This window comes from Calonectris borealis, chromosome 6 (genome assembly GCF_964195595.1).
Source record: "Calonectris borealis chromosome 6, bCalBor7.hap1.2, whole genome shotgun sequence".
NCBI classification, from domain to species: Eukaryota; Metazoa; Chordata; class Aves; order Procellariiformes; family Procellariidae; genus Calonectris; species Calonectris borealis.
This window is the reverse complement of record NC_134317.1, coordinates 2,238,230-2,261,826: the sequence shown is the minus strand read 5'-3', so window position 1 is coordinate 2,261,826 and position 23,597 is coordinate 2,238,230. Positions and strand designations below refer to the sequence as shown.

General features: G+C 40.7%; 1 protein-coding gene and 2 long non-coding RNA genes across 8 annotated transcripts in view; 2 read left to right on the top strand and 1 right to left on the bottom strand.

Moving 5' to 3' along the window:
* The first annotated feature begins 43 nt into the window (after window positions 1-43).
* On the top strand, window positions 44-3,914 carry LOC142083356 (uncharacterized). Its single transcript, XR_012674028.1, has 3 exons — window positions 44-241; window positions 1,873-2,014; window positions 3,709-3,914. It is a non-coding gene; the product is annotated as an uncharacterized LOC142083356 (long non-coding RNA).
* Window positions 3,915-4,657: 743 nt separating this feature from the next.
* On the top strand, window positions 4,658-11,532 carry LOC142083357 (uncharacterized). Of its 2 annotated transcripts, none has more exons than XR_012674030.1 (4): window positions 4,658-4,744; window positions 8,537-8,726; window positions 10,699-10,771; window positions 11,383-11,532. It is a non-coding gene; the product is annotated as an uncharacterized LOC142083357 (long non-coding RNA). The 2 variants fall into 2 exon arrangements; XR_012674029.1 differs by lacking the exon at window positions 4,658-4,744 and adding an exon at window positions 6,911-6,999.
* CACNB4 (calcium voltage-gated channel auxiliary subunit beta 4) overlaps window positions 8,744-23,597 on the bottom strand; it is a 110,120-nt gene continuing 95,266 nt past the window's right edge. For 2 of the 5 annotated variants that reach the window (XM_075152659.1, XM_075152660.1), the window contains 4 exons: window positions 21,811-21,906; window positions 15,007-15,192; window positions 13,599-13,651; window positions 8,744-10,969 (listed from right to left, as the gene is read on the bottom strand). In XM_075152659.1, coding sequence (XP_075008760.1) covers window positions 13,601-13,651; window positions 15,007-15,192; window positions 21,811-21,906 — 333 coding nt within the window. In that variant the 3' untranslated portion in view covers window positions 8,744-10,969; window positions 13,599-13,600. Of the gene's footprint in view, window positions 10,970-13,598; window positions 13,652-14,311; window positions 14,378-15,006; window positions 15,193-21,810; window positions 21,907-23,597 lie in introns of all 5 variants that reach the window. The other 3 variants (XM_075152657.1, XM_075152658.1, XR_012674027.1) reach the window with 2 other exon arrangements.

Genomic DNA, 23,597 nt, shown 5'->3' with positions numbered 1-23,597 from the left:
GCTACCGCGGCGGAGACCGAGCTCGCCCTGAGGCGAGGCGGCGGGGCGAGCTCGGTCTCCGCCGCGGTAGCCGCCCGCATTTCGGTCTTCCCGCCCAAGGCCGTGTTTCTGGAAGTCACTACTCAGCAGCTGAGGAAACTCTACATTCACCTCATTATTTATTTTGAAAGCATCCAGGCCCCCTGAAGATAAATTTCTCTGTCCAAGCCCCTCCACCTCAGGGATTTTTTTAAAAAAACAGGTAATAAATAGGTTATACACACTTCTGTGATAGGCTAGAGACATGACAAAGAATGTTTCCCCTCATCTGTTTCCCCTCATCTGTTTCCCCTCATCCCTGACCAAAATACTGCTTTATTTAACACAGGAGCACCGCCGTGTTTGTCTTTGGTTATCTGCAAGCTGTCTAGCAGGGCTAATGCCCAGCACCACCTACGTTTCAGCCTGAAGGCCTTTACTAACTAATTTTACATCGGTCAGTCACGTTTTGTCTTTCAGTGACGCCGGTGGTGGATGTGAATTTAAGCAACGGGTATTTTCAGCACTAGGATTGGTAACTTGATTCTCTAGGGAGCCACAGGGAGGTTGCACAGCTGTTGGATGTGTCTTCATTTTAAACACCACTGGTGGGCATGGTAAAGAAAACCCACAGCTGCAGTTCTCTGAAAAAGCAAGTTTAACTTTGGGAGAGAGAGTGTGAGAGAATGAAACTGGTGGAAAGTCTGTTTTTTAAGTTCAAAAGGCATCTCCTCTGAAGCTGAGTTTGAAGGCATTGTTTATCACTGCAGCAATCCGACTGAGTTCCTTGTTGTTTGAAAGCTTGGCCAGGTGGCAGCTGAGCCAGCCTTGAGTCGTGCTCTGTCCCCACTTGCGATGGAGAAGCCTCCATCTTGAGATGAGAAGCTCCTCTTGAGATGGGATGCCTTGGGATGGAGAAGCCTCTCTGTCTTTAAAGTCCTTAGGTCCTCTGGACGTGCTCATGTTCCTCAGAACTGTCACACAGCAAAGCTTTCTGTCATTGATAGTACGTGTTGCTGCCTTTGCTCCTCATTCCATACTGTCCTCTCACCTGCATCATGGCCTCCCTTTTTCCTGTCCACTGGCTCTGTTTTTCACCTACTCCTTGGCAGGCTGGCACACCTACTCACTCAGTTCCACCTCCACTGCTCCTTTCCTATTTCAGAGGTTTTTGCTTCTTTCCTTCTAGCAGCTTTTATTCTGACAGTGGCTTCTTGCTTTTATTTTCCCTGCTGCAATATTGGCCCATAGTCGAAGTAGCAAGGCCAGTAGTACTGTCTGAGTTTGTCTGTGTCTGCAGGCTTTCATGCTTTCTGTTGCAGTGGAGGGGATATATGGTCCTCAACAGTTGTAGAAAATAAATATCCTGATAATAAACAGACATGTTGCAACTTTAATAGGATAAAAATAAAACCTGCACTGCACTAGTAACAGATCTGTAGTCATCCAGGTTTAAAAGAACTAGATATAATGTATTATCGTCCATGGTGTTCATGCTTTATACCTTTTTCAGCATTAACAACAGTGATGCAATATCGGCTACCTAATATGGCAGGGCGAACACAGTTAGCCCAGACAGACACCTTCGGGCTAGTCTGTGAAACCTTCGTTTGCTAACAGTCACCGGCAGTCTGTGGGGAAAAAAAAAAAGTCTCTTTTAATATGAAGGCTGTTTACCCTTTATGGTTTTAGTCTGCTGTTTTAGAATTACGTTGTTAATTTTTAACCTCAAACATGACAATCAGCACGACACTGGAAAAGTAGCGATGCTTTATCATACGTAAGTGCAATGCACATATATCTTTCCATACTGCTCAACTGCTGGAGTTACCGAGATTCGTGTATTCCTCTTAGGAGAAGCAAGGAAGCCTGCTAGCTGAGTGCAGAGGCTCTGGAGAAGCTGATGGGGAAGGCGAGAGGGAAATGAAGGTATACAGCAGGAACCGTCAGTCCCCGTGTCAGAGCTGCCGTCACTGGGACGGCGTGTGACTGGCAGGTAAATGAAGCAGCTCCTCCAATGTGATACACTTTCCAGAAGTTCAGCATTCAGCCTGCGATGGAATTAATTATTCATTAGCTGACAATTATCCCCCTTTCTGCCGTACCTCAGCTGAGAATTTCAGATGCATACGATTAATTTCTATTCTCAGTTCTCCTGATGTAAACACAGAATGAGCCTGAAACCCGCGGGCTCATTCTAGGGTTAGGTAGGCTGCACAACTACTTCAGAGGGTAGCAAAATTCAATTAAACCATTTATTTTGATTCTTTAAATAGAAGAGCGCTGTGTTTTTTTCCCCATGTAGTTTTTTTTGATAGACCCTGTGACTTACTGAAGCAACTTCTACAAAGCTGCAGCCAGGATGGAGTCCCATCAGGCTGTGCTGGCTAGTGTAGTCCTGCAGCCAGCGCCCCTTGGTCCTGCCACCTAACACCCCCGACTACCAGTGGCTTGCCTGTACCCAACAGCTGCAAAAATGGAGTGACATTTTCACGAGATAAGTGAATATATGGCGTGTTTTAGGACCAGGAAGCTATTGTTGAGATTTCATCTCTGGCCGCTCCTTTAAGACATTTGTATGGCAGCCTGGTTTAATCTGTATTGTACTGCTGCTTTTTACATGCTAACACTTAACGTTGGGCTTCCCATTGCCGGTGGAAGCTTTCTAAGCAGCACTCAAATCGGCATGGCTTATCGTGAATACAGTTACAGAGTTTCCTCCTGGAAATTCGAAAAGCCTTTTTTAGGTTGTGTACATTTTGTTCCAAGCAACCGTAAGGCAGACAGTGGGTCATCTGAGCATTTCTATGCTGCAGAAGCGCGTCGTCTGCCTACGGTAGGATTTCACCAGCGCAGGGGAATGTAATTCTACACAGAAGAAACCCGAACACGTAGAGAAGACAGACAAGATACGTGGCTTATGAACTTTTAACTTCTAGGATCATATGAAAACACACAAAAGAATATATTTTTGCTCTGTTATATTTATTTAGAAGACTTTAAGCTCTTTATTAACAGCTTAGATTAAAACTCGCATGCTTATATCTGATTTTGAACACTTAGACAAGATAATTCAATTAAACAGTTTTAAAAGCCCTGTACAGGCATCAGCTGTAGAAGCCAACGTTAATTCACATGTAACATGCAGCTTACCTGCCAAGTGTATGTGTGTCCTTCGAAGGCAGCTCCTGACAGAAACGCTGAGGAAGCAAGCACACTGTGCGACCGGTTATTGCAGGCACCACCAGGCCCGGAGAGATGCGAGAGCGACGCCCCAACGGGTGGAACGTGCCCGAGCCCTGCCGCCGGCCACCACCGCTCTCCCCTCCAGCAGCAGCCAGCACGAACCCGAAGAGAAGGGCGGTAGCACAGGGAACCCAGCAGCACGATGCCCCGACTGGTCTGGTGGGGCTCGGCACAACCCTGCGCTGCCGTACAGCTGGTTTGGTCCCCCGCTGCCCTACCGAGTGTGAAAGCACTGTACTTCCAGGTTTTCTTGATGATCACAGCATCTTTGTTAGGTTGCTGGTTCCTGTTACTCACTCTTCGGGAGCATGGAACTCTCTGCTAGAGGCAGCATCTTTCAGTGCTTTCCTGTTTTCAAGATACTATAAACAGTATTTCATTTTCTTTTAATTATTCATTCAATCCTTAATACCTCACATCGTTCTGATACTTGTTTCTCTCTAGGAACCAATTTCAAATCAATATGAGATCATACTGAGGACCAGATCCAAAGACCATTAACATTCATGAGAATCCCTCAACTGAGCAGTTGGCTGAAAGTATTTTACTTCTCGATGGAATAGTGAGATGTTATATGTATTTATGTACTTCTGAGCTGCACCTATTTAAGAGCAGATAGATTTAAAAATAAACATTCATTTCACAGACCAGATGCATCTCCTTCTTCAGAATCTCATTAATTTTTACTAAAAATGCTAACACGTGAAGCTGCTGCCAAAAACTATCGGCAAACAATAAAAATACCACAACGCTCCGAAGGGTTTTCTCAAGTGACTCTTCTGAGCTTTTTTCCAATCTTGAGTGCAGAACACAAAGAGACTTAAAAGACTTTTAAACGGTTTGTAGTTTTTTCATTTATTGTAGAAAAGTTATTGTAATGCAGTTCATTTTTGTACATCTAAATTCCATAAAACAAATCCATAGAAATGAGGATACTATCAGCATGCAGTCTGCATTTTCTTTTTTAAATGATTCTGATCACAAAAATAACAACACTTTGTTTTTTTTCCTTTGAAAGCCACTAAAAGCAGAGGGAGAGCAAAGCATGCAACACTGTACACATTTGCATAGTATATTTTACCCAGCATGCCTTGTAGAATGCTACACATACAGTATCTATAGAAGTAAAAACAGAAAGGGGCAAATCAGCAGAAAAGACAAATGTGTGGGTTTTTTTTTTTTTTAGTAAAGGCAGTAATGTCTTTACCAGCGTGACTCTGAACTGGCTCCCAGTGAGGCTGGAGGTAACAAGCTATCACTGGGAACCAGTTTGGGTGAGAAACAGAGATTTTCTGGGATCTGAGAAGGCCAAGGTCCATAGTTTGCAGTTTGAATGACTGTTTTCATCTTCTTTCTTCACCCCTCTATTTCTCATGCATACATACAATTTGCATTTTGCTTGATTCTCTTCTTACGCTGTTCTTGTACAACGTCACTGACTTTCTCTCTCTCCGAGAAGAGAATCGGGTGTGTTTCAAATGTAAGTACACCTTGGGCCTAAGCATGCATTCCTTAAGCTTACTTTATGTTTTAAATTCTCAGCAGTATCAGTGGAAGTTTTGGGTGGACTCGTCCACAGCTCTTACGGTGTAACATTCTCCTCTCCCCCACCTCCCCGTCCCCATACACGAAAGCAAGTAGCTCTGTGGCCCCAAGAGCTCAGTCACTCGGAGTGTTTCATTCCAGACCTTGGGCTACTCGTGTATTCGTGGTATAGTCATCAGTCATATGCCAAAATCTATACACTGGCCAAAATCCGCAGTTGTTCATGTAATTTCAACTTTGAGGAGGAAATTAGCAGAAATGAATGCAGTGGACTTTCTAATTTTAAAAGGTTTTTTTTTTTTCATTAATTACTGTGGAAGGAATACAAGTTATTGAAAAATCAATCACATAGGCAAAATGCAAGGCTTAGAAATAAACTGCTGAAGTATCAGGCAGCAAGTTAAACTGATCAAAAATGCGATAAATCCATTGATTTAAAATACCTACCCCTTTTTTCAAAAATACAATGCCAAATGCAATAGTGGAATTATTGTAAATTTGTGCTATTACAAATGTGCTTCTTTTTCCTTGCTCTGTATTTATATAATTGGCAAAATATATTATTCTGTACTGTACAATATATTTTCTCACTATATGGATTTTCTACTGCTTATACAGAGTAGAATTAGTATCAAAGGGGACTGTGGCGTTAAATTTAATTACATTTTGTTTTTCAGGAAATATTGGTAAGGCATATGATAACCAGTATATGACATTTATGGTCAGACCTTGCAAATACTGACTCTCGGAGAAGACAGTAATAAGCGCTGTGTCCAGTAGTAGGTGTCTGTAAGATCTAGTCCAGAGAGTAACTCACTACCCAGAAATTTGAGGGGAAAAGGCAGGTTTACTAAACATTACCGAGACCAATTCAATGCGACTCCCAGTTTCACCACTTTCAAAGGAATAAAGGAATAAGACACTCTTACGAACATTTTAAAATGATTTCTACCTTCTCCCAAAATTCTCTATATGGATTCAATTACAATATTCCTCTTGACTTCTTAAATGGATTCCAGAAATAATGAAAGAGATCTTAACACAAATTTCAATACTAAGTAGCATTTTCACCTCTTTCTCCAAGTTAATTCCTTACATATATTTTACAACATTATTAAAATGTCCCTTTATTTTTAAAGACATACCTTTATTTTCTATATAAAATAAATTGGACTTGAATAACAATCTAACAAAGGTTATTCAAATGACGACTCTTCAAATAATATACTCTCTTTTGGCATAATTTTAAAGGTAGTGGGAACTTAATCCCCCCCGAGTTCAAATTGGCTACGTTACAGTATCTTGCAGTCTTGTTACTCTTTGTAGAACCACTATTTGAAGGGATGAGGGGTAACTGCAACAAAATCCGTGATAGCAGAACCCCGTATATCCAAACTGTATCAATACCAATTGGGATAATACAAGCCCATTTTAAAATACAGATTTTTACACAATATGCATTTTATTTTTTTCTTTTGTGGTCTCCAATTATTTTTGCTTTAAAAAAGATGAAGACCATGGAATCAAGGACAGGCTTCATAAGCACTGAACTTGGAAAACAAAATATAGCAGAGGACGCATTTAATATATTCTTAAAGAAAAAATGACTCATGAAAGCCCTAACTTACCCAAATCAGTATGCTATAAAGTAGTAGTATTAGCAATATGATGTTGAGAATGGTAATGTCAGTAAGGATATGAGATTCTGGGACGTTTCAGAGAAGTCTACGGTATTGAGACCAAACTGAGTTCAGAAGATTTGCAGTCAAACTGAACTTGGAAGTTACGGGCCTACGCACATCCAAAGGAACTACCGTCATCTTGTTATTCCTACAGCTACCTTTCCTCCTTTTTGGAATTTTCACTCTCTTAAGTACGTATTAAACATTATTTTAAAAGCAAGGAGCACAAAAGATTAAACCCCCAAATATCAACTTCAGAAGCAGCTTTCAAACCTGGAGAAAGCACAGTAAAACGTTTCTCTGTTCGCAGCAAACCCAACACTCCGATCACTGGCAACTGCGCCTGGTTGGTCACAGAGCCACCTCCGATCCCGAGCACACTCAATTTACCTGGGTCCATCAGAGTTAGGTCAAAAAGACATGGTATCAGAAGCAGGCTGAGCGCCCAGCAGCTGAGAAGTAGCACGAGAGAACAGCGCTTGCTTCAGAAACTGCTCTTGCTTATCAAGTACAAAATCAGGGGCGCCACCCGATTTCATGGCAAGATGAATTTTGAGGATAAAATCCAGGTGTCGGGCCATACTGCACTACCAATTCTCAAGCAGAGGAACTGATTTTTGCCAGACTGACCTGTTTAGAAAATGATCATCTAATTTGGCCTGCTGTTTATAAACTAAAATTTGATATAGAACAGCTTTAGTTGCATTCCTTTAAACATAATTTCCTAATATACTCAGTTAAAAAACATAATCAATTGTGAGTTGCACATCCCATGGGATAAATGTTCATCTATGGAACTAGTAAAAGAACCTGTACATCTGTTAGATACAACTTGCCAAAGTATTTTAAATTAAAAGTTTAAGTTGTCTTTAAAGTAGCTTCAAGATTTTTGAAATACTTTGTTAATTCATTCACAAACATATGAATGCACTGACATATATTGTCTTTAGATATTAAGATTGTTGTTATCACCTTTATTGGCTAAATTGTCATTAATCCAAAAGTGTCCTAATGAAAAACTCAGGTAACAACAAAAAAAGTTTTTATAAACATTTCTAAAAATCCTCTGTATAAGCCACAGCTTAGGAACAGAACTCTGATCTTTAGTAATATTTTAATAACAAGAAGAAATGGTATGAGGACTGGAAAATTAGTCTTACTCGTATTCATTCAGGAATACATGAACTTCACAATTTTATATAGCGCCCTTGCATAATAAATCACAATACAGCCGGCTAGCGTTGCTGAAGTTCTAATACAAATACTATGAGTTAACGTGTCCTGATCAACATTGCAGCTTTTACTGATTACCGTGTTTCCTAAAAATAATTTACTTTTTAAAATAAAGTTCCCATAGCTTGTATCTAGAATAAATTAATAGTCTATTAGCATGTTCAGTATAGTTGTACTTAAAGATATAGCTATTTTCAAAGAATAAAAAACCAGCAAGCAAGGAGACCTGCTGGATCACTTATAACGGATTTCTTATATTAAAATGGAATGGGCAGTAGGAGAGGAGAGGGTAAACTAATTACATACAAGAGTAAAGTAAACTTAAACCCACATAATAAAGGAACTCAATGTGTTCTTTCAAGACAATACATGACTTCCCTCACAAGCTTGTTTTTATTAGAACAAACAAAGTAGTTTTGGCACTTCAGATGCTGCAGGTGATGGAATTTGTGCATATGTGTCGTGTAGATCTTTCCCTTTACTAGCATGACATGGAAGACTTAAAAACAAGGCTCCAAAAGGCTCTAGAAATAAATGACATTTTTGTCTAGGAAATGATAAAGCAGTAACCTTGTTTGCTAGAAAATATATGTAGGTGCTTTGCAGCTACCTGCCGTTAAAATGCAAATATCTTCAAGCAGTTAAATGATCTGATCCCTAATGCTACTACAGAATAAAGATAAACAGCTGTCTAATCTAGGTTTATACATCTCAGTGCATCCTTTGCAATTAATACTTTAATGCACACAAACAAGAAACTTATTTAAGCTTATAGAAAAAATGTTTTGCCTAATGCCTTCTTTCTCATGCAGGTATGTGTGCTGTACATGTAACAAAGATTTGTAAAAATTACTGGAGAATGCTCCGCTGTGCTATAGCAGAAAATATTAGAGAAGGCAGCTGAAGCTACCATTCCCAGACCAGATCTTGCAGTGCTTTCTCAGCCTAAATGCTCTTTTGGAATCTGCAGGAATTCAGCCTGAGAAAATCAAACAGGATCAGGTCTCTCATATCCATTCTTAACTCTGTTACTCCAATGGATGCAGATATTTTCTTTTTTTTCTTGGTAACTGGCCCATTCGAATCATCTAGTGGTGGTTAAGGCTGCCTTTTAGGCAGTGAAGTTGTTCAAAAAATTAATCATGCATCCTCAATCTTTTAATGCTGCTAGAGATGCACATCATTTTTGGTTGTACCAGATATGAGATGCATTACTTCTCTTGTTGTTAACATCAAGAAGATAACCAGACTCAACAGTGGTGGAAAATACCAGTGATCTTTGCTAACTGGTCCAGAAAGTAGAAGAAACCGTAATATTCAGGAAATTAATTTAGTGCTACATGCTTTTAAAGCCTACTTTTAGCAGGCTTTGGGAAGAAAATAAGCAAATATAAAAGTTAATGATGCTCATTTAAAAAAAAAAAGTTTTGACATGAACCTGCATTAAAAAAATGCGTGTTCAGCGTAGTTCTGTCAATTTTAGAAAATGCATGCAATGGGGAATTTCAGGAGTCTCTGCTTAAAGACATTAGTGGGTTGTACAAAATGGTCAATTATGGTAAATTTTTCAATGACGTTGGATCTAAGGCTTCACTGATCATGTAAGACATGAGGTCCAATCACACAAATTTACCTATTGAAAGAAACTGAAGACTCAGTAGGTGAAAAGAAGTGATCGTTACGAAGTAAGGCAGCAATATCTCCCAAGATTTATCATAGTTCTTTGAATCAAAAACTCAGGTCTATGACTTTACTTCGAGCAGATTTTTTTCTGATACTCCGTTTTTATTGCAAGCTAATTCTGACCAGTATGTTATTTTAAATGTTCATCATTTACAAATATTTAACCCTGCCCCCTTCCCTCAAATTTCATTACTGAATTTTAAACTGATCTTCTGGAGAGTTCTTGTGCAATGCTGGAATTTTTAGACATTCAAAGATGGATTTTGAAAGATGTAACATATAGGTAGGTACTCAGATGTACTGGAATGTAGGTACTCTACATACTGGGTAAGAAGAGTGTATTGTTTTCCATTTAAAAAGGCAGAATACTAAAAATCGGAGGAAAAAATATTATGTATCTATACACTAATGTTCCATTTTGGGACTACTAGCTGTATTCAGGTAAACGAGAGGAAAAAAAAGACTATTCTCAACCTCTAACCATACAAACTATTCTTAAGTTTGTTCATTTTCCTGTTTCTATTTCCCCTTATCCTGTCATAGTTCATCACTGCTGACTGCAACAAAAATGTCAGTACCGGCTAAACTAAAGAAATCATTTTGCTGCAACATTCATGCCAGGTCTAAAAATAATTTCAAACTGGAAAGTATTTTGTAACTGCTGCAATAATTTGTGATATTTGGCACTCTCAATAGTTTACATTTGGTTTGTCTGAAAAAGCCATTCTGGAAGTAAGTAGTTAGAATAAATCTTTTTATTCTAACTTTAGATGTAAATTGAACTTCCAGCAAACAAATACTGTAGCTGACTTTCTGGCTTCTAGTGGTTTGTAATTTTCAGATTTTTCATTTGTATTTTTTTTCAATTGATTGCAACATGCTCAAGTCGACTTTCCAGTCAATTCACCCAAATTCCAACAGGAATTGGTTTATAAATTGGTTCCAACTGGAACTGGTCATTTGGAATTTCCAGCACAGGAAATTATTTTATAAGTGCCTTGATAAGTACCCTAAATTACAAACGGATGTGTCTAATATCTAAAGACAAGAAAAATGGCTATAAATGCAAATGCTGTACTAAAAAAAAAAATCCAGAAAACAACCTATATGATCGGGCATAAACGTAAGGGCATGGTAACTTTTTTTTGCCCCCTACTTAACATCAAATGACAGCAGAGTGCAACTTCAGTTACTGTAACTGCGTTACATCTGCCAAATTAAGATGATTTTTATTTTTTCTCCTAGCTACGTTATGGCAAGTTATCAACTGATGAATACTATTTTTCCCCAGGTTCTTGAACTCAAAGCCTGTGTCGTGAATCATGGCTGTATCCTCCCGGGGATCCTCGGTTCCTATGGGGTTTGTAAGTGTCCTGGTATGAGTCAGAGTATTCTTCTTCCACTAGAGGATAGTGATCTCGGCTGTGTTGGGAACTGGAAGACAAGCGGTTCCTGCTCTTCCGAGCCCTTTCATTGTGATAATTTTCATCTGAGGTCATTAGACTTCGTCGCTCAATTGGAGAGTTCTCTGTAGAATGGCTGCTGTGCCTCATACGCTGGCTCTACGAGTGCCAAAGAATCCAAGCATTAATACAGACAAAGAGTATTTTACATTTTTTAGCTTGTTTTGAGACTTATTCTGAGGTCTTTCAGAATCCATCCACTTTTGTGTTATTCATTTTATATTTACATCTGTATGCTACAGCAATGGGTTACAATAATAGTCTGGTTCCTAGAGCTGAAAGCGGACCAAACGCAGTATTACAATGTGTACCTTACGGTATTCACCTTGTTAAATATTACAGGCCATTTAGCATGAAAAGTGAGCTGATGTATTCAGCATTTATCACTTTTCTCTGATCATGAACATAACATTCATGCTTCTATTCTGCTTAGAAAATTTTGTGCATTGATTTATGTGGTTTTAGAAAACATCTGAAGATGTTTGTTGCGGTTTTTTCTTTTTTTTTAAAAGGTGCAGCTCTGAGCCCTATTGAAAAACCTTCAGATGACCAAACAAATGATGGACTGCTAACCAGGCAGCTAAGGGGTGGCTAAAATGATTAGATATTAACAAATTTTTTCAACTAAAGCAAATAAATATTTTAAATATGTTGACAGAAAATCCTTTTCTAAGATAATTTATTAATTAAAAGGTTTAGCCTTTGCTATCCTCACGTTCCCATAATGATACAGTTGTCACATGAACTACATGTGCTACAGTTGTCAAATGAACAAAATTAGTTCGTATTTCTTGCCAGTAAACTGGCACAATGAAGAAATAGCCTAAAAAAAGTATTTTGTTTGCTGTCATCACACATTAAACCTCTCAAGAGTATAGCCACATATACTCTCAGAACAAACTCAGTCAATATGCTTTTTTCTCTAGATTACACACCCAATGTCATTCTTCTGATCCTGTAATTGCCAAGAGAATGCTGCCGCGACGGTTGCACTCTTGTGGCCTCAGGTTCCTGCGCACAGACAGCATCATCCGCTCCTCTCGGTTCCGAAATTCTGGCCGATGCTCTCTGTGCTATAGAACCTTCCTCCGATTGCTACACCCTCTCTGTATGGCAACTGTTTAACTGCATAATTTATAACAAAAGGCTTGTCTGCACGGGGAAGTAACTGCACAGATGGGTATACATTTACAGCACAGCAGATACGATGTCGCATCTCTTTCTGTGGATCGATGCTACCAAGGTTACTCGCTGAAGAGACGCCACATAACGAGCTGGCACGGAAAAGGTGCCCTTCTGCAAATTCACGTGCTCAGCAACTGGGTAGCAACTTCTACCACATTATTCCCAAGTTTTCCTTATAGCATCGTGTTTTAGTAGTGATTATATGTCTAAGTCCACATATTTTCTTCACAAATCTCATATTTATTTGACCTAGCCATGCAATTTTGATATATAATGACCTGATCAACTGCAACTTCAACGTTCCGCGCTCACACCCTGTATCTTCCCTGTAGTAATTTACCTCTCTGGCTGCAACCTGCTCCTTTCTAGAAACCTTCCTGTTTCCCTGCCTCGACTGTGTAGTCGTTCTGATCCCGCTATTTACCTCCTGAGAGATGCAAGGGTGGCACAAAACCAGTGTGGTTACATGCTGGTCTTATGCCCCAAATAACTTTTGATCCTGCAGCGCAATCGGAATGATAAGCTGCATTACGTTTTCTGCAGTAATGGACTTAAAATGCAAATCCCCTGGAGCCTAAGAAACACATCTGCCCAAAACTTGAACTATAGGATTTAAGTCCATTCGCTGAAATTAGACTAAACTATGTAGGTTTAGAGCTAACCAGGGATTAGCCACAAAGGCAAACGACTGGCCCCTAGGAGTCAGCAATGACGAAATTTACTCTTCCTATAGAGAACTGCAAACACACACAGCTCAACATCGACATCTTCCCCTTTTAGGCAAGGTCATGACCAAGGACCAAATGACCACCAGCTTTGGCAGTGTACCACACAGAGTGTGATGGGCACAGCCGGGGCACGCTCTCACGTATACCCTCTCTTCTACTCTGACTCTTCTGTATCTATGCCACTTCACTTCACCCTGACGACCTTCATGAAGCCCAAAGACTTAAGTTAAATCAGGAGTTTCAATCCTCAGTAAACTGAAGTCCAAGCCACAATCAAGTAAAAAAGGGACACTCCTAAGTCCTGATTAAGTGAAGTATGTGCAGATTGTCCCAGCAAATCTGTATCATTCTCAGGTGTGACTGTTACACAAGGCTCTGGGCTTTTGGCATTCAGTTCCCCAAGGTATCAGGTGAGAGGAGTCACAAGGTCGTAAGAAGTATAAATTCTTAATATATCAGAAGCACCTAAGCTAGTTTAATTCCTAGGATTCACGTGAGTGCTTTATAATTACCATACCACATCATGACAGTTAAAACTGATGCAAATCCTTCCAAAGGCCTGAATTAGTATAAAACCTCTAGGCAGATAAACGCTTCAGATGATGGAAGTCTTTACTGCGAGACAACCATGTAAAACATCAGAACTCCTTAAACGGGCCTGAACACTTTAGTGGCACTGAAAGCCAAATCCTGCAGTCTCTAGTTGGGCATCATTCACTCAGGGAGAAATTTACCCCTCTGCAGAGAACTAGCACCATTCAAGTCCCACCTAAGCCTTCACAATGAGGGTGAAGTGGGGATTAAGTGATGCATACCTTCAGCCAGCCCACTGCACAGGGGTGATTTTCATCTTCAGTGTGAGTTTTCCCTAAGTAAATGGAGCAACATTTCACAGTTACTGCTGGTGTCCATTGATCAGAGAGAAATAAATGCCTGAAAAAAATTCTGTGGATACACCCAGTTTTCAAAACGAAACTGAAGAGGTGAAAGTTCTGCAGATGGTATTTTATTGTCATGAAGGGATGGAAAACTGAAATTTTAAGGCAAGTGAAAATGGAAACAACAGTTTTACATGTGCATGTTATTAGTAATAGAACAGTGCTTGTGCATTCAGCCAGTCAGGAAACAGTGACTTACTGATCCTAATAAAATCAAGCACAGCATTAGAAATGTGAGTATCAAGTATCATGCACCTTCAGTGAAGTGCAATTCACTCACAGAAAAAACAGCTTTATGTTAATTGAAAACACTGAACAATGCATCATTTCCTTCAAAATTGTTACCTGCTTCCAGATACTCTACAAGCAGAACAGAGGTTAAATTTGTCAGGTGAATTACTCATTAAATGTAATTCGCTCAACTCTACTTTTGACATACATTAGAAAGTGCACACTCCTAGAAAGTCACACACATACAGAACTCCTTCTGAAACTCTCAGAGTTAAAAGTTTGCTGCAATCCTGATCTTCTCAAGCATTCATCTATTAATCAAAAACATTTTCTGTGTTCAAACTTAGTAAAGCACGTACTTCTCATTAAGGACTATTTACATGCCACGTTTGAAGTTTCAAAGTTCAGCCGTTTTTGAGCTATCCCTGTGGAAAAAAATGGTCAGAATTTTTTTCAATGGGTAAAAAAATGTATTTTATTCACACTCAAAGAACTCAAAAAGGTGAAGGCATTTTCTGATACAAGAGACAAGCATGGAAGTTTTTCACCCAAAAGTGACTGTTTTGTGAAGTTATGAGGGTAGAAATAAAAGGGATCATTATAGACACTGTTCTACATTCTTAAATACAGTAGCTGTTAGCTCAACTGCTGTGACATGCTGTACATGCTTATTCTCAATCTGACAGGGTCTCATTCGCAATGACATTTTTTCCAGATTAAAAAAAGGCCGTTTTCTAATATGGCTATAATACCAACTTGACAGAGTGTCATTTAACTTTTCCTCAAGAACTCACTCCTTGCCAGAAAATTTATGGCCATTTTATTTCCCATTAAAGCAAGAGCAGTCACAGTGCTTCAGCACTCAGCTGACTAACTGCTTCTTCGCTGATTACAGGCCTTAGCTTGCCTTCTTACTGCTGGCAGTGGCCAAACAGTGAGTAATAACTAATGAAGCAAATGTAAGTTATATAAAACATATTACACTATTTTCCCATACATTAAAAAACCCCACCTCATCTGCACTGGTGTTTGGGGCTGAAATGTATTTTCATACCTGTAATCCAGAGATTGCAGCAGGATATGGTGAAAGTGCAGTGGATCCTAAATTTCGCCCAAGGAGAGGAGTCATGGGTGTGCTACTGGTGGTGTGAGTAGCACGCCAGTATGCCTCAAGATATTCTGCCAAGTGTTCGCAGGCATCTTCAAGCTGATTTTCATCCAAAATTACATCAAACATTTCCTGATCACAACAACAAAGTTTGGTTCATTACAATGTTACAGATGAAAAGAAAGAGATGTTAAACAATTCCCATCATGCTAATCCTTCAAAATTCAATAAATAAGAATCAGAGCATGGGATTGCAAAAGAAAATTATACAAGTGGGTTTATAAGGTGATCAAAAGCCAAAGCTCTCAGAAGTCACTGTATCTTTCCAGTGAGGTTCACTAGACATTGCGTGAGCCCTACCACGCTCAAAGGCACAAGACTCCTTTAATGAATTTATTTTGCTCTAAGATAGGAACTGCAGCTAGACGTCAGAGTAACGCAGAGTGGTTTTGGACCCAAGGACTCATCCTAATTTTGAACACATTTCCAGAGTGACGATGCCCCTAAAACCATTTCCACTTCAGTGAACGCAGCATGCAGTTCTGTTAGCAGCGGTATTTCTGCTTCAGCAAGGCTTCTGCAGGACATCCAGCCGTTCAGATACTTACAGCTGGGAATTCTTCAGAGACTATCTCCATCCACTGTTTTTTAACTACCTTCATTTCTGCCTATCTGGATAGGCTTACCTATCTGTCCTCAAATCTGCAAGACCATGCAGGTACCACCTTTCTCCCTACTATTCTGTTTACCAGGGGACAGTACCTGACCGTTAGTGCAAGTCCTGGTACTTGCCTCAGACCTGCTCGCCGTGCAATCCGCAGAGAGGCTATTTACCAGTGAGCGTGGAAGGAATTCAAAGCCATGTGGCTTCTGTGCTACCCAAGAAGTCAAAGGGACACTCTGCAGACAATGTTTTTAGATTATCAGCGTGACAAGTGCCAACAACAAACAGCTGATAATAAACCATCATAAACTGAGTCCCCTCAAGAGAAATATAAACGTATTTTCAGCAGTGAAATTTTGTACCTCGTCTTTAATCTTAACTCATGCCTTAGTGGAAAAAAAATATTGTGAAAATAGCACAGGAAATGAAAAATAAGTGCAGGTGTTGCAGGTGTTAAGAGTAACCGATACAAACCACAGGCTGGTTTTCCTCCATGCATATTTATAGATCTATCTAGTATACAAGAGCTGACGTCTCTAGAATAAGATAGAAAACTGCACGATGAATTTATCGTAAAGCTTGATCATGCATCTACCTTCTGCCCAGAAGTCTGGTCCAGAACTTACTTTAATACTAAAGCCATTTTATTTATTTTTTAATTTATTCTCTCTTATTAGCATGACAGAGAAATGTTTCCTCCTCTGCCAGCAAGTATGGAGTTTTCTTCTAATAAGAATACTCCTAACACTACATCCTTTGGTCGAATTCAGTGTTTATTGCTCCTTGTTTCGCTCCTCTATTTATATATACCCTTCACACCCTCCTTTGCTATTTAAACACACGTTGATACACTACATATTCCATTATATCACTCACATCATTTGTAGAATAAGTTAGTAAATCAAACATAGTTAAGTTAGGAAATGAAGGAATGTCGTTTGCTTACATATACTTTGCTTTGGAAAATATTGACATTAAAATATTACAGTTGGAATATAATATGTGTTTTCTTAAATAAAGAATAAATATTGCCATTTTCTGGTCTGAGACTAGCAAGCAGTTTTCCTGTGCTGCTCATTCTTTGCAGAGCTGGCCACTGATTTGAGGGCAACTCTGGCTGTCTACACAAAACTCAGCTTTGCAGGTTGCAAGGTAGTTCTGTCTCAAGGCATATTTCCAGCCGTATGGGGTTTTAGCAGCAAGCAGGTCAATGAATACTCTTCCAACACCCTCCAACCTCCTCCTGCTAAACTAGGGAACTGTTTCTCAACTTTCTTTTTAACCTGGATCAGTTGATTCAGGGAGCTCACAAAATGCTGCATTGGCATAACCAAACATGCTGCAAGGTGGAGGTAAGACAAAGATCAGAGATGGGAAGGCCAGTACTGCTGCCTATGGCTTCCTTTCTTAATGGAGTAACAGCTTTGTGCACTTCTAAGAAATGCACAGCTAATACTCTAGCTGACATACCTAAATCACCCAGTTCTGTGACGGTATGTAGCTTCATGTGGTATTTTGACAGTGATCTCAATTAAATTGAATTTAGAGAAGAAGAACTTTTAACACTTGCAGTAGAACTGTCACCTTTTTAACAGTCAACTGTAAAGTAAGACTAGGACTGGTAATGGTGAGCCTCTCAGGCTGTCATTTGAAGGTCACCTGGAAAAACTGCAAAACTGGCAGGATCCTGATTCCAGGGCTCTACAGTGTTTTACAGGGAAAATAAATTACAGAGAAAGCACTCAGTTTTTTTCTTGCATTTAGCAGTTCTGCTCATAGCTAAACTGTGTTTCTTCTATTCTATGTATTTGGGAGGAAAGAATCTTTTAAGGAGATCCTTGTTTGTTAACGGTCATGGAGTAAAGCAGTTTCTTCCCAGTTCTCCTTACAACGCATTTTATTCACCGCAATATTTTCTTACAACATGCGTAAAATAGTTATCATATGAGTATTTCCATATACTAGTATTTCTTAAGCGATATACACTAAAGCAGTGGTCTTTCCTGAAGAGAAGATAAAATTAGTTGCCACTGTCCTCTGCTATTTCTTTTGGCTTACTGTATAACGACTGTGAAATATTCTAGGTGCATTACCCCATGTTAGCAACACAAAATAAAATGGTCGTGACTGCAGAGACATCCTCCTCCCCCACAGGAATGCTCGGGAGGGACTGAGCCTCAGGCATAGCCCAGAGTTAGTACAGCTAAGGGCAATCCCAAATTGCATCTTGCTCTCTGAGGTCAGGGAAGGTGAGCCCAGGCTCTGGGGGAAAAGATGCCCCAGATAGAACTGCAAGGATGGAGGTCTACCTGAGAAGGAGGAGGAATTTGAACGTGTAGATATATCTGGTGTACTGGCTATTTTTAATTATACCAATGCATTTTAGTTCTGCTAGAGTATAATTTCTGGTATTTTTTAGGTTATGTCAAATAGACCAGAGGGATATGTACCCTCTCTTAGCATTGCCATGAACCCAAAAGTTAAAAAAAATTATCATAATAAACTGTATACGACTAGTGTATTTAAAGCTGTATGGTTAGTACAGTTCATGTTTCTTTCAGCCATATAATGTTCCTGCCTAACAGAGTCATGCAGTGACAGGCACACTTAGCACGGGCTTGAGCAGCATCAGTGAAAGATTAGCAAGGAATTAATAATGAAAGCAGTTCCTGAACTTAAGTATGCCAAAAAAGACAGCTATTTTTAAAATGTCTAGACATACAGCACCATCTGATTACTTAAGGCTGGCTCTCAGCAAATGAAAAAAATTGAGGTTTTTATGGTTTTCAAGTATCTTCACTTCAAACAAATACTCCTCTTGCAGGAATTTGAGCTGCAAAACAGATGAAGCAGGTCACAGTGCAGAAGACAGACAGCAGTGTCTTTGGTCTTAGAAGTATACTTTTACTTAATTAAACTGTGGATCAACTTGGTCCTTTAATTTAAACTTAACCAAGACCGTCATCTCCCTTCCAGTGCTCTAAGTCAGCAATAACTTTCTTGAAATCAAACAGTGCAAAACTGATCAGATGGTTTCTGCAGAAGGCTGTTGTGCAAGTCAGAGTGGAAGGCAGCCTCTGAGCAAGTACGGTTACATGTCTGAAATCTGGATACTCTGAAATTTGGAAATATTTTTCTTATCCAGGTGGGGTCTCACTTTGTTGCCTTAGGCAACAAAATACAATTACAGGATTGGGTGTTAAGGCAGAGTTTACTAGATCCTGGGGATGGACAATCTAAGTGCCACGATGCAACGAACGAGCTACAACGTGCATCCTGCTGCTGCGCGCTGATTATTTTGATCAACGCAGCTACTTGCCTTATTTCAGCTGGTGTGAGCAAACCTAAGTGGAATAAGAAGAAATCACTGTATAAAGAGCAAACAAGGCTGTGAAACACGCACAGGCTTCTCTGTGCAGGTGGAAAAATAAATACACCTTTCAAATGTGAAGAATGTGCAGCGGATGGTTCTTTGTGTAAGCTCAGTGACAGCTCGGTGTAAATACCACAAGCCGTATCCAAACAGGTGCAGGTGCGTCTCCATTTAACTTGGCTCACAGCCATTGAGAGTTAGGAAGGTATATGCTTTTATAGAAATTATTTTGTACTACAGAAAAGTGTACAATTTTGTTTTAGTTAATGGGACCCGAATGGCTCACAGGAATTCTCCGTCATCATTTTAAGATATAACAAATCAGTACATAATTACATGTGAGAAACATAATATAACTGAGCTCTCCAGAAGAACTTGAGATGCCTTGAACATCTTTCAGTGCTGCTCGAAGTGGAAAACAAGGATGAGGCAGTGAGCAAAGCGATCTACAGTTACTGTAACCAGAAGCTTACAGGTCTTTGCAGTAACACATCGAGCTGGATGTATACGCAGTCGCCATCTACCACTTTCGACAGCTGGACATCTGCAAGTGGCGCTGATAGGGCAAGAGAGACAGCAGGAGGGTGGCTGCAAAATCCACACCCGCCAGGGAAACAGCAAGCTGTCTGGGGCACAGTGGGCACTGCGAAAAGTGTATTTAACTGGAGAAATCGAGATATATACCCCCACATACACACACCACCAGCAGCACTTTTCTGGATTATTTAAATTCTTGCTCTGTATCAGGCATCGGAGGAATTTGAATCACATCTCTCATTCTGGACACATTCTTAAACCATTCCACTTTTAGATAAGGAGGACAGAAATTTCAGTCAAGCTTATTACCTTTTTTCTCTGCTTTCTAACATTTCATCTAGCCTGAATCTAGCCTGAACATACACCAAAACATACAAAAAACTGCCAAAGTTCTAAGTTTTCACAGATCCACATTAATTAGTCTTCATTTTGTATCTGACTGGAACTACTGAGCAAACATAACGTGAACTCACTAGCAGTGTCAGTCAGCTTGAAATGGTAGTTTTCAGAAAGCCGATCCGTACATGTGGAACTACCCCACGCTCTTGCTAAGCCAAGGCAGAAATATTGGGCAGACCTGAGGCCACAGAGGTCTCTTCCAGATGGGCAAAGGCGGGCACGCCGGTGCAGCAGAGGCTGGCAGTCTCCACGCACTAGCGAGCAATTAGGCGAGGTCTACCTGATGGCAGGAGCTAACCTAAAAGGTTGACCAGTGGGCAAGAGGAGAGAGAAAGAGAAAGCTCTCTCCAGGTGCGCCTTTCTGCTGGATGGAGTGCCACCATTCCCACCAACAGAAGCTCTGGGACATCTGAGGGGCATGAGAGCGCTGGCCTAAAGGAGATGTGGCTCAGCCTCAATTCCTACCAACAGGAACAGTTAAAAAGCAACTTCTATCGCTGTAATTTAGGAGGAGTGCCCAGAAATACCTGAATTATCTTTTTATGACCAGTGGGGACCAGAGAGGAGGAGGCTGTGAAGTTTGGCATCTTAAGAAGCATACAAAAACAAGTTAAGTTTCATGGAAATAAATCCCTGTGGATCATTACTCCAGAACAAAAGCTGCTTGAACTTTGTTACTTTGAATTGAGAATAAAAGCCATCTGAAATGGAGGCAATCTCTTTAAGGCCTACATAACACAAGGCAAAGTCTTCTAGAAGCATTATCTGACCATTAGGGTCAGGCATTAGGTCTGCTGATCTCAACTCCCAGGTTTGTTCCTAGATTGTTCCAAGACATTTCTTTTGTCAGCACTTTGCCTATTTTAAGTCAGAGAGTACGATCATGGAAACCTTCCCAGTGTCTATTCCGAATTTCTCTGAATTAATCTGATTTTTACTCACAGTTCTTTGGCATGAGAAAAATGTGCAATCGGCTGGACTGTCTGGTCATCCCCCCGGCACGAACAGCAGCCCCTGCACTATCAGACCAATGTTACGCACAGCCACTACACCGTAAAACCACGTCCACATCCAAGTTTGTTCGCACTGAGTGGCTTTCTCTGTCGCACAAACCAGGCGTGGTTTTCAAAAATAAAAGCAAGTTTGAGCTGCCCTGTCCAAACACCTGTACTGCGCAGCACCTGCCTGCCTAATCAGCTATGCAGGACCTCTGCTCCTTAAGCAGCAGGTTATTCAGGGTGAGTAATCAGGATCTTTGATAAAACGGTTGGTGAGCAGTGACTGTGCTCCGATGAGGTCACTGGAATGGCTTGCAGGCGCTGCTGTGTCAGGAGGCGCAGGGATCACACGCATGCAGACACACGACTCGCACCGTACAGACGGTGAGTCTGGACTCCCTCTGCAGCTAAAGGAAAGTCCGCTGCAGCCTCCTCTCAAACCAGGACTTTGGTCCTTCAGGACCTTAAGATAGCACTGCTCCACAAATGATGTAATTTGCTAACGTGCTAGTAGATCAGTTTTACCAGACACGTCATTTTTGACCTGTCACCTCGCCAAAGATCATAATAAACCCAGCACAGGAGATAATCAGAATAAAAGTATCAAACAACTTATTTCCTAGCAATAAAAGCTGATCGAGGGTTGCAACTGCAGGGTTGTCTGAATCGCCATAAAGTGAAGTGATAACATATGACTCGGCTATAATCAAGGACCAAGACAGCAGAAATCTTTAAAACTCCACGTATCACAAGTTCTTTAGCCTTTCTTCTGTACTTACTGGTGGGCATTGTGCAAGTTTATCAGCTGCCACCAACTGAACATTCAAGTGTTTACTTTGTGACTTTCCTCTAGATTTAATCAGTCGCTGCAAAACCTGACAGAGGAAAAGAGGAAAACATGAGTTTAAGAATCACATATCTCCATAAAGCTCAGACTGACACCCCGTTGGAGGATTACCAAGTTTAGCAGCTCTCCATTATGTTTAACAAAATGGGTAAAATATTGTCCCTGAATATAAGCACAAACCTTTCTGATAACCTCCCTGAAAGCTGTGCACATTTCCCTCTGCATCACGTTTGATTCCTTGCAAATATTTCAAATGTAGTGCAAATGGTGATTTTGCTTTATTCTACTTGAAATAATAGGTTATTTTTGACAAATGTAATCTTCCAGAGGACCACAAAAATTATATATATATATAATTATACTGGATTGCTGGATTGACTGCGGCACAACAGTAGCACCATGTTATGTTATGTAGCAATAACGCTGTAACTTAAACTGTTCTGAGGTGCATTCTGAGGTGCATTTTGGGTAAAGAAGGTATTTTACACACAGAGTTCATATTACTTTTTTTTTCCTCTCCACTGTGTTCATTACTAGAATTTAAGGGGCGGAAAAGTTAGGAAGCCTAAATTATTTCTCTGTAAATAGAGTTTCAAGTTTCAAAGAAAATTACAGGATGATAGAACAGCAGAGTATTTTTTAAGTCAGAAGGACCTCTAGAGGTCTCTTGGCCAACCCTTCACTCGAAGTAAGGCCAGCTGGATCATACTGCTCGTGTCCTTGTCCAGCTGAGTTTTGAACATTTCCAAGAAGATCCCTCCACCTCTCTGAGCCAGGATTGACCCATCTTTGCTCGTACAGCCCAACATGCGGCTGATTCTCCGCTGCAAGGGCACACTGCTCACTCCCGTCCAAACTGTTATCTACCAAGACCCCCAGGTCCCTGGCTGCAGAGCTGCTCCCCAGCCAGTCGGCCCCAGCCTGGCCTGGGGCAGGGGGCTCCTCCAGCCTGGTATTTGCCTTTGCTGAACTTCAAGAAGCTCCTGACAGCTCGTTTCTCCAGCCTGGCAAGGTCCCTCTAAATGACAGCCCTGCCCTCTGGCGCATTAACCTGTCCACAACCTTGTACGTTAACAAAGGTCATTAACAAAAATGAACTGTACTGGCCCCATTACAGATCCCTGAGTGATACCACTGGTAACCAGCTGCCAGCTGGACTTTGTACCTCTGACCAGCACCCTGAACCCAGCAGTCCATCCAATCTTCCACCTCTCTTATAGTCCACACTTATCCAGACCATACCTCACCAATTTGCCCATCAGGATACTACAAGGAGACCGCATCAAAGCCTTGCTAAAGTAAAGGCTAACAACAGCCACTGCTCTTCTTTTGTCCGCTGGAGTCATAATCTCGTGACAAAAGGCAGCCAGGTGGGTCAGGCATGATTTGCCCTTGGTAAATCCCTGCTGGCTGCTCCCAGTCCCCTTCTTGTCCTGCATGTGGCTGGGGAACAGCTTCCCAGGGGATTTGCTCCATAACCTTCCCATGGACTGAGGTGAGACTGACTGGCCTGTAGTTCCCCAGATCCTCCTTATCCTTCTTGAGAATGGATCTGACATCTGCCTTTTCTCAGTTGTAAGGAACCTTCCTGGATCGCTATGAGCTTTAAAAGGTAATAGAGAGCAGCTTTGCAATGGCATGAGACTGCTCCTTCAGATGAATCCTATCTGGTCCCTTGGTCTTCCATATGTCCGGTTAGTTAGGTGGTCTCCAGATCAA